This window comes from Schistocerca nitens, chromosome 1, assembly GCF_023898315.1.
Source record: "Schistocerca nitens isolate TAMUIC-IGC-003100 chromosome 1, iqSchNite1.1, whole genome shotgun sequence".
Lineage (NCBI taxonomy): Eukaryota > Metazoa > Arthropoda > Insecta > Orthoptera > Acrididae > Schistocerca > Schistocerca nitens.
Window position 1 is genome coordinate 233,521,859 of NC_064614.1, and position 19,151 is coordinate 233,541,009.

The following is a 19,151-nucleotide window of genomic DNA, read 5'->3' on the forward strand; positions in this document are numbered from 1 at the left end:
CTCTGCTGATGCCTGCACTGTTAACTCACCATGTATGCCAAGGAGTAGATGCCCATCACCCTGAGGTCTCGGGACTCCCGGCAATGGCCATCCTGCCAGGTGGCCTTTGCTGCGGCTGGTTGGCACCCGTGGTGAGATCCCCTTGTAGGAGTGGATGGCATCAGGGCAGATGACATGCCATGACATGTAGTACATCACATCTTGCTAGTATTCAACCACCAGCAGTCTCTTAAGTGTTCAAGGGCTCAATTTAATGCATAGAAGAATGACCGCAAATTGTTCCCCTCCATGGCCACACCAGGCTAAGGATGGCAGCGAATCTTATTCACCCTGGTACCTAATATGTATGAGAGCTGATGAAGAATTCTTTGTGTCGATGAAGCCTCAGTTTTTTGTAGAGCATTTAGAGGACAAGATTGGGGAGGTGGAGGGATTGTCCAAAATGTGGTCAGGGTCAATCTTGATAAAAGCAGCATCTTCTGTCCAGTCATAGGCATTACTCGCTGGTGACAAGCTGGTGGGTGTTTCTGTTATTATCATACCCCATAAGAGCTTAAGTATGGTCCAGGGTATTATTCCACAAGGACCTTCTTTTGCAGTCTGTCGACGAGCTGCTTGCCAATTTAGAGTGGTGAGGTGTTCATTTCATCTGGTGCGTCCATCGGGGTTCAAGGGATACTCAGGTTGCCACCGGTGCCTTCATCTTGGCCTTCAAGGGTGACACATTACCCGAGAGGGTCAAGCCATATGTCCGTCCCCTGATGCACTGATTTAAGTGCTGGAAGTTCAGCCACATGTCTTCCCGCTGTAATTCCAGCATCACTTGTCGAGATTGTGGACGTCCTTTGCATCCCAATACTCCATGTGCCCCACCTCCCATCTGTGTCAACTGCAGAGAGCATCATTCGTCTTGCTCGCCAGACTGCAGGATTTTACTGAAAGAGAGGAAAATCATGGAATACAAGACAATGGACTGACTGACCTACACTGAGGCTAAGAGGAATTTTGAAAGGCTCCATTCTGTACGCGTGACATCTTATGCTGACGCTATAACTACTCTTCCAGCCCCATCTGTTGCACCCGTTCCAGTCGGCTCTCAGAGCTGTAAGACGACACTGGCCCCCTTGATGATCTGGGGCACTTCCCTTCCTGTTGCTCCCGCATCATTTACCTTGAGAGAAACACTCCCCCAACCATTGGGGACAGAAGTCCCCACTTCTCAGCTGGAGAAGCACTCGTCTTCTTCAGATCCTCTCGCTAGGAGGGGGTCCCCTTGGGTCACTGAAGCAGCCACAGGCAGCTGGTTGTAGGGTTTCATGGTCCTCCTCAGTCCCTGAGACTGACTCAGTGAAGCCCTCCCTGCAAGATGAACCAAAGGAGCAGCGAGAGAAACCCAAAAAGAAGATGATTCCAGACATTGCGGTGGCACCAATACCATCAATACCACCCCTGCCTACAAGCTCTGCGTCTGAGGATGACGTGGAGATTCTGGCGTCCCCTGCGGATCTAGATCTCGCTGAATCCTCGGACACAATGGCTGTTGATCGAACGGGTACTCAGTTGGTGGCAGCAGGTGACCCTGAGGTGTAAACTGCGTCCTTGAGCGCTTCATGCCTTCCTAGCCTCATGATAACATCATCCTCCACTGGAATTGCTGCGGTTTTTTCCACCACCTAGCTATGGCAGCTGTTAAGTTTTACACCTGCTTTCTGCATTGTCCTCAAGGAAACCTGGTTTCCGGCAATGCAAACCCCTGCCCTCCGTGGCCATACGGGATATTACAAGTACCGTAGCGAATATAATAGTGTGTCAGGTGGAGTTTGTGTCTATGTCCTGAACTCAGTATGTAGTGAACCTGTGCCCCTTCAAACTCCTCTTGAAGCTGTGGCTGTCAGAATGAGGAGGACGTAGGAAATAACTGTCTGCAACGTATATCTTCCTCCAGATGTTGCAGTACCCCTGAACGTATTGGCTGCAATGATTCATCAACTCTGTAGACCTTTCCTACTTTTAGGAGAGTTTAATGTCCATAATCCCTTGTGGGGTGGTACCATGCTTACTCGCCAGGGTAGAGATGTCGAAAATTTACTGGCTCAGCTCGACCTCTGTCTCTTAAACACTGGGCCCCCACACATTTCAGTGTGGCTCATGGTAGCTACTTGGCCATTGACTTATCACTTTGTTGCCCAGGACTTCTCCCATCTGTCTATTGAAGAGCCCATGATGACTTGTGTGGTAGTGACCACTTCCTCATCATGCTGACACTCCCTCAGCGTCATGACGATGGATGCCTACCCAGATGGGCTTTAAATAAGGCAGACTGGGAAGCTTTAACCTCTGCTGTCACCATTGAATATCCCCCACATGGTACTATCGATGTGGTGGTTGAGAGGGTCACTAGAACAACCGTTTCTGCAGCGGAAATTGCGATCCCTTCTTCCTCAGGGTGCCCTTAGTGAAAGACAGTGCCTTGTTGCTCACTGGAAGTTGCTGAGGCCATTAAAGAGCGTAAGCAGGCTCTACAGTGACATAAAAAGCACCCTTCTGTGGAGCACCTAATAGCTTTTAAATGGCTCTGTGCCTGTGTTAGCTTATAAAAAGAGGGTAACAGGAGTGTTGGGAGAGGTACGTCTCGACCATTGGGTGCCATACGTCACCTTCCCAATTCTGGACGAAGCGAAGATCAGACGTGTTTTCTGGTACCGGGCCCCTACAGGTGTCCCTGGCATTAACATACATGGTGTGTTATCTACCAACGCCAACGCGATTGCCGAGCACTTTGCTCGAGCCTCTGCATTGGATAACTACCCCCCAGCCTTTTGCCCCATCAAATGGCGGATGGAAGGGAAAGTCCTCTCGTTCACTGCACACCGCAATGAACCCTATAATGCCCCATTTATAGAGTGGGAGCTCCTCATTGCCCTTACGCATTGCCCCGATACAGCTCCAGGGCCAGATCGGATCCAGTCAGATGATTAAACATCTCTCATCCAACTACAAGTGACATATCATCATCTTCAACTGGATCTGGTGTCCTGACACATTTTCATCGCAATGGTGGGAGAGCACCATCATTCCAGTGCTCAAACCCAATAAAAACCCACTTGATGTGGATAGCTATCGGCCCATCAGCCTCACCAACATTCTTTGTAAGCTGCTAGAACATATGGTTTGTCGGTGGTTGGTTTGGATCCCGGAGTCATGTGGCCTACTGGCTCCATGCCGGGGTGGTTTCTGCCAGGGTTGCTCTACCACTGATAATCTGGTGTCCCTTGAGTCAGCCATTTGAACTGCCTTTTCCAGGTGCCAACACCTGGTTGCTGTCTTTTTTTATTTACAGAAAATCGTAAGACACAACCTGGCAACATCGTATCCGTGTCACTTTATATGAGTAGGGTCTCTGGGGGCCACTCCCGCTTTTTATCCAAAACTTCCTGTCACTCCATACTTTCCATACCAAGTTGGTGCCTCCCATACTGCCGACCATATCCAGGAGAATAGAGTCCCGGAGGGCTCTGTACTGAGTTTCTCTCTATTTTTAGCGGGCATAAATGGTCTAGTAGCAGCTGTAGGGCCGTCGGTTTCACTTTCTCTGTATGCAGATGACTTCTGTATTTTGTACTGTTCCTCCAGTACTGGTGTTGCTGAGTGTCACCTACAGGGGGCCATCCACAAGGTGCAGTCATGGGATCTAGCCCACGGCTTCCAGTTTTCAGCCACAAAGTTGTGTGTAATGCACTTCTGTCGGCATCGTACCGTTCATTCTTAACCAGAATTTTACCGTAATGACAATCCACTCACGGCAGTGGAGACACATCGATACTTAGGACTGGTTTTCGATGCTTGATTGACTTGGCTTCCTCATCTTCGTCAGCTTAGGCAGAAGTGCTAGCAGCACCTCAGTGCCCCCTGCTGCCTGAGCAACACCAATTGGGGTGCAGATCGCTCTAACTGTTGCTGCTCTACAGAGCCCTTGTTCAATCCCGCCTTGACTATGGGAGTGTGGTTTATGGTTCGGCAGTGCCCTCAGCATTGCATTTACTCGACCCAGTGCACCACTGCGGAGTTCTCTTAGCGACAGGAGCTTTTAGGATGAGTTCAGTGACAAGCATACTTGTGGAGGCTGGAGTTCCTCCATTGCAGACCAGACGTGCACAACTGCTTGCCAATTACATTGCACACATTCATAGTTCTTCTGAGCATCTGAATTACAGTCTCCTTTTCCCAACCACAGCAGTTCAACTCCCACATCGGCAGCCCAGGTCAGGGCTTACAATTGTGCTTCGCGTCCGGTCCCTTCTGTCTGAACTGGAGTCCTCCCCTTTATCACCTGTACTCGAGGTCCATTCTTGTACACCTCCATGTTGTAGACCGAGGCTGAAGCTTCTCCTCGACCTTCCCATGGCCCTAAGGACTCAGTTAATCCTGTGGCTCTCCCTGCTGTCACTTCCTCTCGATTCCTGACATTTACCGGGGCTATGAAGCGGTTTACAGTGACAGCTCGCTGGCTCATGGTCACGTTGGCTTCACGTATGTACATGGAGGACATATTGCACTGCACTCCTTGCCAGATGGCTGCAGTGTTTTCACTACAGAGCTAGCAGCCATATCTCGTGCTCTTGAGCACATCCGCTCATGCCCTGGCGAGTCATTTCTTCTCTGTACTGACTCCTTGAGCAGCCTCCAAGCTATTGACCAGTGCTTCCCTCCCCATCCTTTGGTAGCGACCATCCAAGAGTCCATCTATGCCTTGAAACGATCCAATCGTTCAGTGGTGCTTGTGTGGATTCCAGGTCACATCGGAATTCCAGGAAATGAACTTGCCGACAGGCTGGCCAAACTGGCTACACGGAAACCACTTCTGGAGATTGGCATCCCCGTAACTGATCTGTGTTCGTTATTACACTGCAAGGATTTTCAGCTTTGATAGACGGCATGGCATAACCTCAGTATGCACAACAAACTGCATGCCATTAAGGAGACTAAGAATGTGTGGAAGTCCTCGATGAGGGCCTCTCCTAGGGACTCTGTGGTTCTCTGCCAGCTCCGCATTGGCCATGCTCGGGTAACCCACAGCTACCTCCTGCACTGTGAAGAACCAACTCAGTGATGGTGCGGTGCGTGGTTGACAGTGGCCCACATACTTTTAAGCTGTCCTGCTTTGGCTGCCCTGCATCTTAACCTTCGTTTACTGGACTCATTACAGCTAATTTTAGCAGACAATGCCTTATTGGCTGATCTAGTTTTAGGTTTTATGTGGGGGAGGGGGGTGTTTTATCCTTCTATATAAGTTTTAGCACTTATCGTTTGTCCCTCTGTTATCTCTCCCCTACTGCTTTTAGGTTGGCGGTTTTAATGTATTGCGGAGTGGCTGGCTTCTCCTTTTTATTCCTGTGGATGGCCAGCCATGGTAATCTGCTTTCTTGTTTTAATCTCTTCTAACTGTTTCTTGTGTCTCTGTTTTTTTTTTTTGTCCTCTTTTGTTTCTTTTAGTGTTTGTTGCCTTTGCTTCATTCTTTTGGTTTTTCCTTCCTTTCGGTATTGTGCTGTATGTGTCTTTTGTTTTCTTCTTTCCCTTGCGGAATTGTTTATTAGGAACAAGGGACTGATGGCCAAGCAGTTTAGTCCTTTCCCCCCCTCTTCAACCAACCAACCATCACAGAACTGCTCATACGGAGCATTGCACATACTGGTTCTCCATTGATCACTAGCACATGTAAAAGGAACATGAGAACTAAAAGGGATGCGAGAACTCGGTGCTGAAATAATCCTATAACACCCCAGCACTCTTTTTCTCCACTATTGTCTGTTGTTTACCCTTAACCCGACAGTCCACAGATAGATGTCCATTTGGTAACAGCTGAATCATCTAATGGTACTCCCAGAAGCTAGGTGGCGCAGTGGCTAGCACACTGGACTGTCATTTGGGAGGACGATGGTCCAATCCATGTCCGGCCACCCTGATTTTGATTTTCCATGATTTCTCTAAATTGTTTCATGCAAAAGCTGGAATTGTTCCTTTGAAAGGCCACAGCCGACTTCCTTCTCCATCCTTCTCCAATCCGATGGATCTGATGACCTCGCTGTTTGGTCCCCTCCCACAAATCAACCAACAAATCTAATGGTATTCCAAGTCTTCTCCATAGCCAGAGGTCCTTCATCCTTCTCCCTTGATAATGCCGAACCATTCCCTCCTCACTGCTTCCTATCGGGTTTCCGTACAGCCTCAACTTGCTAAATCAATTGATCTAGTTGTACAAAATTCCCTGGATGACTGTTGAACACTGTTCGTGTTCTATTAGTTTGGTACATTACTTCAACATATGTAGTTCAAGATCTGTTCCTCTGTAAACTTTGAGCACCATTTTTAATTCTATTAACATAGTCCTTCAATGGTTCTCCAGAACGTTGCACCGAAAGTACTCTTTTTCCACTAATTCGTATTGTGCTGTATTAAACAATCTTTGCCTAATTTCATGAGCTAATTTGTAACAGCGGACAGCACTTCCAACAGCATCTGCTCTAAACACCCAAAATCAATGGGACTAATAATTGATACTTTCTGGTGGTAGGCCTAGTGCCCGGCCTCTCATATGCACTGTAGTTGAGCTTATCGAAGATTCTCTGTCTGCGTTCAGAATATTTCTTGCGTTTGGGCCTCCTGTATCTTGTTCTCGCATCCATCCGACCCTCAACATTCACATTATTTAGTTTAACTCCTCCCTATGAGAGTTATTTCACAGCCTGTGTCCTCTTCCATGATAGTTAGAGGAAAATCTTCCTCTTCCTCTTCGAACAGTATTAACCTGATACAGATTATCACTCTGCTCATGATTGCTGTTATTCTGATCGTTCCTTTCATTCAGGCGGTTATTATTCTGACGAAAATTGTTTTCTTGCCAGTGGTCTTTGTCAGTCACTTTTTCTAAAAATGAAAAGAAAGTTTGGTGGTTACTGTCTACATATCTTTTGGAATCTTCAGGTAATTTCTTCCCGAGTCCCCATATGATTTCGGAATCAGTCCTTAAATTCCTTAAGTGAGCCAATCTCCTATACCATGACTCACAAAATTCTTTCATGTTCATTCGGCCTTTACCTTCGAACATTCTCACCATCATAAACTCATGCCACAGGCTATTTTATATCTACTTGGACCAATACTCATCCAAAAATTCTGTCTAAATTCACTGAATGTCATTTCTTCAGTCCTTAAGTTAATTACTGAAGGTCATTGCTTCAGTGCTAGGGTTAATTCCCCATCGCCTAGCATCTCCTGCTAATCCACTAATAATGGTATTTACTTTTGCCTGTTCTGAGATATTTTCAGGAAATAGCCTTTCGCAGTCCTTAATAAAATCCACAGGGGATAATCCACTGTGTTTTCGGTGAGTGTCGAATTTTTCTTCGCCTTCTAGTACCTTGTAAATTGGTGTTCTGTCTACCACATAAGGGCCATTACACATAATCTTTCTTTCTATGTCACTGATTTTTTTCTTGTATACTGGAAGTGTTATTGCCAACACTTCTCTTCGGAAAGCTCTACTTTCCTTTCTAGGTTTTTCTCAGTCTCTTGAACAGTCACTCTCAGTTGAGAAATCTGTTCTTCATTCACTTTCATTGTTGCTTTCTTAACATAGGAAAACTTTTCCTCAACCTTTGACTCTACCATAGGGTCAACCTGTTTCTGTATTTTCTCTACTTTGCTTTCAAACCTGTCATTAATGTCCACAATTTCTGCCTGTATATTATTAACAGTTTCACCTAAATCTTTCACATCTTTCTTCATATTAATAAGTTCCCCAGTCAGAAAACCTATTTCTTTATTAACTTTTGGTTATTCCTTTCCACTTGTTCACTCTGTTTCTTAAGTGTTTTTAGACTGTGTTTTCATAAGTTTTTCATTTTGAGCCAGCAAGTTCTTGTTTTGTGCTGACATTTGTTTGCTTAGAATTGAAGTGTTCTTGTTTTGTGCTATCAGCTGTGTATGCATATTGTGTAATAATGCATACAAATCAATTGGTTGTTGTTTATTTGGTTGATTATTGTCTACCTCCTTGTCTTCCTCCTCTGAATCTACTTCTTTCTTAATCTGAGATGGGTTTTACCGCATAAAAGTCTCATTCCCCAAATCATTATTTTCTACCTGCATCAATAAAATTGATACCTCTCTGTCCTGCTCCTAATTACTGTTTACAGAAGTGTCATCACTCTTATCGTCCTGCTTCACTTCTCTATACTGCATATACTTATCTTTATCCATTTTTAATAATGGCTTAAACCACATATATAATAATTTATACTGCTGTACTTTTCTCGTAACTGCTTTAACAAACTCTTGCCCCTGAGACCTTTATACTTCTTCCAAAAGAATCCTACCTATCTGTAAAATGTATAATTGTGCTTAACTATGTATGGACTCTTAACTTCTGTAAATGGTACTGTCACCAGGTGCCACGTATAACACTACCTCTACTACAATAATTTAGTATGCTTTTACCTAAATAACATAAAACCCTGTCTCTATGTTGTCACATAAACTATACCCCAACAGAACAAATAATCCTGTTATGGGAAAAGCCACGTATAACCCTCTGACTAAAATTTGGTTTAGTTTCCAACTAAAGTGCACTATGGGAGAATGTTCCTGTCAATAGGAAAAGCTAATCAGTATGTGACGTTCACTTGCTTTTTTTCTTCATTGATTGTCCTCAGTGTCAACGTACTGCATTGCTACACTGGCTGAAAAATGGGGTTTGTAATTTCCACACTGACTACTGTAAATAATGTAACCAACAGGTACACAGTTGCGTTTCACAGTTCTTTACTTTCACTGTTTACACCCACCAATAATACACACTCACATGGCCAGTGCACCATTATTTAACTCTCAATAAGACTCATTAATAGTCTGCAGGCAAACCTCTACATACTGCTACAGTAGTTTTCTGTTGAACGTCTGTGAGCAGTAACAACCTAACCACACAGTTCACAGTCTTTCAAACAAATTTAACAGATACTGTCATTGCTTTAACACACGGCCTATTGGCGTAACACTTTATTCACGGTTAAGTTGATGCATTGTTGTTGATCTAACCAACTCAGGTTTCTTGTATGAAACTCGGCCGTGAACTGACTGTCTCGGAACCAAAAATTGGGCCGTTATATATCCACACAAAATAGGTGCTGAAACTACACATTGTTCGTTGTTTAATTTACAGAAATTACAATTAAAGCTTAACTCATTAAATTAACTGAATACATAGAAAAATTGCATCTTTTTGACAGTTTCTTCTACTGCGAGGTTTAAGCTTAATTATTTGTTTAAATGATAAAATTAACATATATAGGTATGTAAACAATACTTTTGACAAAACTGAAAATTACTTAGGAATTAATTAAGGGCTGGTTTTGCTAACATGTTTTCGAATAGAGTCAAATAAATCATTTAAGAATACTATTAGTTGTTCCCCCAAATGTTTATAATTAGTACAGAATTTATATTTGTTTATAAGTCAACAATAGAATTTAAGTTACAAAACAATTACTGATTTCACCCTATAATGAAACATACTAACTAATAATAGTCAAAATAAATTATAAAATCAATCACATGCATAAAACTAAGCACAAAATTTGATATGGTGTTATATTCTTTAAAACTGAGGGCCAACCTTTCTCTTGTATGGAAATGCAGATTATACTTGCGTATGTTAATAGTAATTAGTCAAAATTGAAAAATATTAATTTTAAGGTAGCAGATGGCAAAACGAGGGGAAGTAAAAATATCCCAGTTTGCTTTGTCACAAATAGTTACCCTTTTTACAGGATTTGACCGTGTGATGTGTCTTATGGATAAATAAATCAAACACAGTATGAATAGCCGTAAGCCATTTGCAGTCTCCATTTGAGGCATTTTGGGCGAATTTGCAGGCAGAGCTTCTCCTGCTCCACAAAGGTGTTGCCTCAGTCACTGCTGCCTAAAGACTGTGTGTCTTACTTCCCACACTTGCCCTAGGTAGTGTGCGAATCCACCCTTGTCACCTTTTCCACTCCCCAAAGTCACTTTAGTTTCAAACAAAAGCACACACCAATTTCTTATATTATTGCTAAGTGTGACCATTTCTTAAATTGTCAAATTTACATCAACATGAACAATTTATACGCACAAAATATTTTTAGATACAAAAGGTCATCAGAAAATTATGTAACTTAATAAACAATTTACGTAGTGTTTTACTTACATTATTCACATACAATACAAAGAACTTCAACCTCCAATATAACACACTTTACTTTACATATACTGAAAATATATTACCAATATGTGAAAATTTTAAAGCAACTATATAAAAATGAACCATAAACAAATATTGTTATAACATTTCTTTGATTTCCTCGTTCCATATCCTCAGACCTCTTCTACTTATTTCTTTTTTTTACCAAGGGCTTCTGTTGCTGTTTTCGTTATGCCACCGCATCTCCAGATTATTTTTGGTACAAGTTCCTAATAGATAATGCTTCCTTCTTTTTCCATAAAACTGTTTTATGATTTTTTAATGTAATAAGTTCACTGTTTACTCTTCATTGATTTGACTGCATTGATGAGGTTTTTGTATCTTCCACTTTTTCTGCAGGTCACACTCTGCTATTCGTCTATAGAGGTCTGAGCTAATATTGCATCCTCTGAAATCGTGCACATCTTTGAACAGAAGTACTAAATTTTCATTTATTAGCTCATAATCTATTGTTGACCTATGTCCTTGAGCTCATTTTTAATGGTTTATGGAAGCAGATTGTTGTAATTCATTACTATTATTACTGCAGCAACTTTCTCCAAATAATCATCCTGCTCCTGTGTCACTCCATGTAACTCACTTAGGCCTCCCTGCTGGACTGTCGTGGATTTCGCTGAAATTTTATGTGAACATTCACTCAAGTCCATGATGAACATTGGTAAAGTTTAACATTCATTGATGCAATATTGGCTGAGATGTTATAGAAAGGCAAAATTGCTCGAAAAAATTGGCACCCGAAAAAAAATTATGAGTTTGACTTCTTATATCTGAGGGACTAAAGGTGTAATGAACATGAAACTTGGCTTGTAGTAACCTAACAACACATGGTTCTCAAATACACTGTTTCAGTATCACTTTCCCATACGAAATAAATTACATGCAAAGTTCAATATTTTGTAAAAAAAGCTCAAAAATTGGCTAATTTTGATCTAATTTTGCACAAAACTGTGTTCTGTAAAACTCTCCAAACTGGGCTCATTAGAAAGAGCATGGTTTAAATGCCTAAAAGAGTATATTTGATTATCCATCGGTGGCTAACAATGCTAGATAATTTGAATCAAAGTTGTGTGCAAAAATTATGACACGAAAAAAATGTAAACTTTGGATTGTTATATCTCATAAACACACAATATGCAATGGCTTGGTAGTACAAAGATGTGGAATACAAAATTTCATTCACGTACAGTTTTCAGATTACCTACAAATGCAAAACATTGTGAGAAGTTGAAAAAAGTGTATATTTGACATTTCTTTTACAACTACAATTTTCCGGTAAAGCTTCCAAACCACTTTTATTCAAGACAACATGCTTTAAGACAGTGGGTAAAATTTACAATATGGGCTTCAATGCTACATAAATTGAGGCAATGATAAACACGAAACTTTGGACACAACAACTTAGCAACATAAGGTTTTCCAATATAAAATAACAGTCACGTACTGCTTTCTAAATTTAAACAAAATCAGTTCAATCTTTATTTTCATAAAAGTTACAAAAACGGATCATATTCAGTTTGCTTTCAGAAAATCTGTTTTTCATAATTGATTTCAGACTACTTTAATCACAGTTGGAAAGAGTATGTTTTCAAGCATCCAGAAAATAACACTCAATTTTCCAATCCCATCACCTTAGGAGTCACACACAATAGCTCTGCAATACCAGCCATGGGCGGGTTTCTTCATTCAGGTCCCCAAGCATGTAATTTGGTGTCTGAATTTAAGTTCCAGGGCTTTGTGGTGGTACCTGTGTGCTTACAAAGCCATTTGCTAAGTACCTTATCTCCGATTCTCTAATCTTTAGGAGTATCTCATGTAGGCAGAAAAGTAATATCAGTTTTGATTTTAAACTTCTCAGCATTGCAGTTTACATTTTTTGAAATTTTGGAGCCACTTTCTGCTGTTCATTTCAGACTAATCATAGTTGACGATACTGAAGGAAGAGAGAGCATGGAAATGAAGTATTGTTCTGGTACCTAATAAGCATCCTGTCTTTTGAGCTATTAAAATGAATTAGCTGGGCATTGAGGATGCATAAACTTTATCAGTGCATCATTTTGGTCCATTGGTATGTCAGTGTTGAATGCTGAGAAGTTTAAAATCAAAATTGATATTATTTATTGCTTGCCGCCTGTGTGAGATACTCTTGTAGATTTCGGAACTGGAGGAAAAAGACTTAGCAATTTCCTTTGTTGGCAGACTGATACCACCACAAGGCTTTAGGACCTAAATTAAGAAACCAAATTAGAGGTTTGGGAACCCGGATAAAGAAACACACCAGTGGCTGATACTGCACAGCTACTGGGCATGACCCCTATAGTGATGGGCTTGCTGGATACTTACAATTTCACCACGGGTCAACACAATATATTGAGATTTTACGTTTCAATTTAAAAATAAAAGCCACATCCAACAAAATACGGACAACAGGTTGCTCCAATGTAGCCTTTTGCCGTGGCATTCCCTTAAAGTCATCCGCCATTTTCATGTGTTGTTAGCACACACTGGAAAATCGAATGTGGTTTTCTGAATGTTTGAAGACATATTCTTCTCAACTGATTAGTCTGAAATCTGTTATAGAAAACAGATTTTTTAAAAGGAAATTGAATGTGATTCATTTTTATAATTTTTATGAAAATAGAGTTTGAACTGATTTTGTAGAAGTTTAGAAAGCAGTACAAGAATGATATTTTGTATTGGAAAACCTTATATTGCTAAGTTGTTGTTGTCCAAAATTTTGTGTTTATCATGCTTTTCATCAACAAAATTGCCTCAATTTATGTAGCAATGTTAGCCCTGAAGTGTAAAAGCTATAATTCAGTTAATTGGTATGTTGTAGGAGAAGATGAAAAGTTCTGTCACTCGTTGAGCTTCACTGGGAATTGATATGTTTCAACTAGATCATAGAAAGCAGGAAGTGGAGAGTTGACCTAGGTATAAATGACACCAAATCCAACCATGCCTTGCACCTAGAAACAGGTGTAATGTATTTGAAGGCATATTTCTGCACAGACTGGTCTCCTAAATCACCATCAGCACACTATCCAAGGGATGTTGCATTTCAGTGTGTTTTGTGGCAGGAGAGGATCCTTTTCTCAGATTTGAGTGTCTGCCAATGAGTATTAATCGAAAAGCAGTCATATCTGTCTTTGTCATATGATCCAGTTTTATTTTAGCAGTAACCATGACAGCTGAGTTTATCGTCCATTGAAGAATCATAATGAATTTTCTAACATTTCATGAACTGTACATTAATAGAAACTTAATAGGAAGGTGGGAAAATGACATTATGTCTTTGTGTATACACTTAGTTAGTTAGAAGTGCAGAGCTGTGAATATAACAAAAGAATTGATGTAACAAACAACTGATAAACCTGATATGAGGAGAAATAAACGTCAAGGAAGTGGGTGAATTAAAATAGTTCATTATAACTTTGTATCAAAATCTAAAACAAATTGAGACTGACATCCATGAGTACTTGTAAGTGAGACTCCACATGGACATGTACTGGCAGATGGGTTCAATGGTGGAAGAAGAATTTTTTCCACATTATGTAGGTCATGTGCAATTGCATTTTGGAACCATTAACAGCAATAACTAGAATTCAAGAAAGAATAAAGTGGAAAGAGTTGTCAGAAAATCCAAGGATTATTTAAATCCATTGTGTAATGTTTTCACTTAATTTTCTTTATTGTCATGTGTAGCTCTCCATTTTTATTGCCATTTGAGGCCTCACTTATTACCCCTCATAGAAACAACAATTTTAAGACACAGAACGAAAAAAAATGTAGTTTTAGCAAATTTAAATGGTATGCTTTGTCACCCATTTGTGAAAATTATGCTATCTACACACACATTTTTTTAAATCTATGAATTGGTTGTAAAGACAATTTAATGTGATACCTATTATTATAAAGATGTGTGTGATAAATCCTTATAACTCAAATTACTATGGCATTGAATCATTTCGAAGAATTGACATTCTTATGAAGAATTTAATGTGGGCAAAGGGAGTGAGATGTGGGTGGGGAGAATGTTCCTTCCTCATTAAAATTCTATTCACACTTATCAGACAATTCAAAATGTTTTCTTGTGTTTCAGTATAGACTTTGAAATTGTAACCATCAAAACTATTATTTATAGATCCAGTTATTTTGTATCTGTTTTTACTACAGCCTGATGTAAGGAGCCTCTTATTGATATCGTACATTATACAAAGTCAGGCACAATGTTCAGTAACTGTTTTCTTTCAGGATGGGTCCTGATGCCAACTTAATTTTTGTCCAGTGTTAAGTTAACTCTGAAGTTAAATCGAGTACTCAAACCACTGTGGATAATGCCATGGAAGGATAATATTTCCATTGTGTAGATATGTCAGTAATCAAACCGTAAAATACAACTGCTTTTGAATACATTACGGGAAAGGCAGTGATCAATGTCTTACAAATATTTACTATTAAAACAGTCTTGATCACGATTTATTTATCAAGGTGACCGGTTTCGACCACTACTGTGGTCATCTTCAGACCATTGTGTAGGAACCTCTTGGTCTGAAGATGACCACAGTAGTGGTCGAAACCGGTCACCTTGATAAATAAATCATGATCAAGACTGTTTTTAATAGTAAATATTTGTAAAATACAATGATATAACAGTATTCAACACTTTTTATGGCAGTCCTTAGAGGCAACTTTCAGAACATTTGGAACACAGGACAAAAATTTTACATGTTCTTAGTTAACACCTGATTAAACCATTAATTAAAATCACATACACCTTGTATCCACTGATAGCTGGAATCAAAGACACTTTGAGCAGACTCCTCTAAGCCTGTTCACAAATTTCTATGAACTACAAGCTTTTCATGAACGTTTGCTTGCTTTTTGGTCTGTGTTAGTATGGTGCTCCTTGCAGGATTTGAAGCAATGACTTCATCCTTATGGTAATATAATACCCTGTAGTTCAGAATAATGTTTCCAGTCACATGCACTCATACAGCCCTAATAATAAAGTGAAACCTGTGCATACTTGTATGCATGTACACGTGGGTCCTCAGGCATGTGCACACTAAAGTCAATCCTGTATTTGAATAAGGAATATTGGTTTAATGATTTGACAAAGAAAAACAGCCAGATTGCAATAAATTATTTATTTTTGATTCCAGTTACCAGTCTCTGTCTATATGATCATTTTCAGACCAGAGGCTCAGATGATGTGAACAGTCAGTATTTGAAGCTGCTTTGAGTACCAACTGGAACATGTCATAACTGCAGTTGGACTGTTTCTCATTGTTAAAACTGTAATTTACTACATTATGATTCCTCATTGACATAAAAAAATTCATAATTTAATGGTTGTTGTGTCTCTTAGGTAATGAAAACTATGATTGGGAGGAATTACAGAGAAATGCACAGTACAAGAATGGATACACAGAATCTGATGAAACTATAAAATATTTTTGGGAAGTTTTCCATGAGCTCACTCCAGAACAAAAGAAAAAATTCCTATTATATTTGACGGGAAGTGATCGTATTCCAGTCCAAGGAATGAAAGCTATAAAGGTATTTTGAAATTAAATTTTAGTAACTTATTCATTTGTATTATATTATGCAGACAATATTTTAGTAAATTTCTGATTAAAAACTGAAATTATTTTTCCGGAATCTACTGCAACAGTTGAGAAATGGAGCATAGCAATCCAGTGCATATAGTAGTCATTTGATTTGACAACAGAACCATCTCTGTGAAATAAAAGTTATGATTAACCATACTAAATCATATCTTTATTTTGGTGTCTGCTCTGTCTAAGTAATTAATTCATTGCAAGCATTCCAAGTTAAAAAAATTAAAAACAACTTTTGCCAAGCTTTGTAGGCAAATTTTAAGAGCTTCAGCTGTAGTGAGCATTCACGGAGGAACAGGGAATCAGTTCACAGCATCTCTCCATTGGCTTGGAAATAATTAATTAGTGTGTTGTAGAGCCCTTCAGACTTGTTGCAGAAGCTATATAATGTGTATTTTTTCCTCTGACACCAGAAATTCATCATGTAACTGAAATTACGAGGTGCATTCAAGTTCTAAGGCCTCCGATTTTTTTTCTCCGGACTGGAAAGAGATAGAAACATGCACATTGTTTTAAAATGAGGCCGCGTTCATTGTCAATATGTCCCAGAGATGGCAGCACCGTACGGCAGATGGAATTTTACCGCCAGCGGCGAGAATGAGAACTGTTTTAAATACTTAAAATGGCGACGTTTTCCTTACTTGAACAGCGAGAAATCATTCGTTTTCTGAATTTGCGTGGTGTGAAACCAATTGAAATTCATCGACAGTTGAAGGAGACATGTGGTGATGGAGTTATGGATGTGTCGAAAGTGCGTTCCTGGGTGCGACAGTTTAATGAAGGCAGAACATCGTGTGACAACAAACCGAAACAACCTCGGGCTCGCATAAGCCAGTCTGACGACATGATCGAGAAAGTGGAGAGAATTGTTTTGGGGGATCGCCGAATGACTGTTGAACGGATCGCCTCCAGAGTTGGCATTTCTGTGGGTTCTGTGCACACAATCCTGCACGATGACCTCAAAATGCGAAAATTGTCATCCAGGTGGGTGCCACAAATGCTGACGGACGACCACATGGCTGCTCGTGTGGCATGTTGCCAAGCAATGTTGACGCGCAACGACAGCATGAATGGGACTTTCTTTTCGTCGGTTGTGACAATGGATGAGACGTGGATGCCATTTTTCAATCCAGAAACAAAGCGCCAGTCAGCTCAATGGAAGCACACAGATTCACCGCCACCAAAAAAATTTCGGGTAACCGCCAGTGCTGAAAAAATGATGGTGTCCATGTTCTGGGACAGCGAGGGCGTAATCCTTACCCATTGCTTTCCAAAGGGCGCTACGGTAACAGGTGCATCCTACGAAAATGTTTTGAAGAACAAATTCCTTCCTGCACTGCAACAAAAACGTCCGGAAAGGGCTGCGTGTGTGCTGTTTCACCAAGACAACGCACCCGCACATCGAGCTAATGTTACGCAACAGTTTCTTCGTGATAACAACTTTGATGTGATTCCTCATGCTCCCTACTCACTTGACCTGGTTCCTAGTGACTTTTGGCTTTTTCTAACAATGAAAGACACTCTCCGTAGCCGCACATTCACCAGCCGTGCTGCTATTGCCTCAGCGATTTTCCAGTGGTCAAAACAGACTCCTAAAGAAGCCTTTGCCGCTGCCATGGAATCATGGCGTCAGCGTTATGAAAAATGTGTACGTCTGCAGGGTGATTACGTCGAGAAGTAACGCCAGTTTCATCGATTTTGGGTGAGTAGTTAATTAGAAAAAAAATCGGAGGCATTAGAACTTGAATGCACCTCGTAGTTGGTATTATTTCTACACAGTTATTAATGTTTATCTTGATCACAATTGTTTGGTTATTTTTAATAAAAATCCATACGGGGCACATATTAACAAGTCCATTTACCATGTCAGTGATAAAACAGAAACAAAAGTACATAAGGAGCCAGTGCATTCAAACTAAACAAGATATTGGTTTTCATGATGTACTGAACACTACAAATGTGGAGATAAAATCATACCACAAAGAAGTAAAAATATTCTCACAAAAATAAATATACGGTCTCTCATCAGATCTGTACTTCCTAATAGAAATATAATGGCTACATTGTTCATGTTTGAAGGAACTCATATTGGTGCTAGTTTGCACTGCAATTAATGGTTTGGCACTAATTAAATTATTAATAACATATATAACTTACTAATGTTTTCTTGTATCTTTATAGTGAAGTAAAATAAGCTGTCTTTGGATATACGAGGGCAGTTCAATAAGTAATGCAACACTTTTTTTTCTCGGCCAATTTTGGTTGAAAAAACCGGAAATTTCTTGTGGAATATTTTCAAACATTCCCGCTTCGCCTCGTATAGTTTCATTGACTTCCGACAGGTGGCAGCCCTGTACGGAGCTGTTAAAATGGCGTCTGTAACGGATGTGCGTTGCAAACAATGGGCAGTGATCGAGTTTCTTTTGGCGGAAAACCAGGGTATCTCAGATATTCATAGGCGCTTGCAGAATGTCTACGGTGAAAGCGTGTGTCATCATCGCCGCAAGGTCAAGCAAGACTGTCTGATCTCCCGCGTGCGGGCCGGCCGTGCACAGCTGTGACTCCTGCAGTGGCGGAGCGTGCGAACACACTCGTTCGAGATGATCGACGGATCACCATCAAACAACTCAGTGCTCAACTTGACATCTCTGTTGGTAGTGCTGTCACAATTGTTCACCAGTTGGGATATTCAAAGGTTTGTTCCCGCTGGGTCCCTCGTTGTCTAACCGAACACCATAAAGAGCAAAGGAGAACCATCTGTGCGGAATTGCTTGCTCGTCATGTGGCTGAGGGTGACAATTTCTTGTCAAAGATTGTTACAGGCGATGAAACATGGGTTCATCACTTCGAACCTGAAACAAAACGGCAATCAATGGAGTGGCGCCACACCCACTCCCCTACCAAGAAAAAGTTTAAAGCCATACCCTCAGCCGGTAAAGTCATGGTTACAGTCTTCTGAGACACTGAAGGGGTTATTCTGTTCGATGTCCTTCCCCATGGTCAAACGATCAACTCTGAAGTGTATTGTGCTACTCTTCAGAAATTGAAAAACGACTTCAGCGTGTTCGTAGGCACAAAAATCAGAACGAACTTCTCCTTCTTCATGACAACGCAAGACCTCACACAAGTCTTCGCACCCAAGAGGAGCTCACAAAACTTCAGTGGACTGTTCTTCCTCATGCACCCTACAGCCCCGATCTCGCACCGTCGGAGTTCCATATGTTTGGCCCAATGA

The 19,151-nt window shown here is 40.7% G+C and overlaps 1 protein-coding gene across 3 annotated transcripts in view; it reads left to right on the top strand.

Moving 5' to 3' along the window:
- The window catches only part of LOC126246314 (probable E3 ubiquitin-protein ligase HERC4), a 248,291-nt gene that overhangs the window by 221,372 nt on the left and 7,768 nt on the right, over positions 1-19,151 (top strand). For all 3 annotated transcript variants that reach the window (XM_049948384.1, XM_049948386.1, XM_049948385.1), the window contains exon 21: positions 15,664-15,854. In XM_049948384.1, the coding sequence (XP_049804341.1) occupies positions 15,664-15,854 (191 nt within the window). The remainder of the gene's footprint in view (positions 1-15,663; positions 15,855-19,151) is intronic.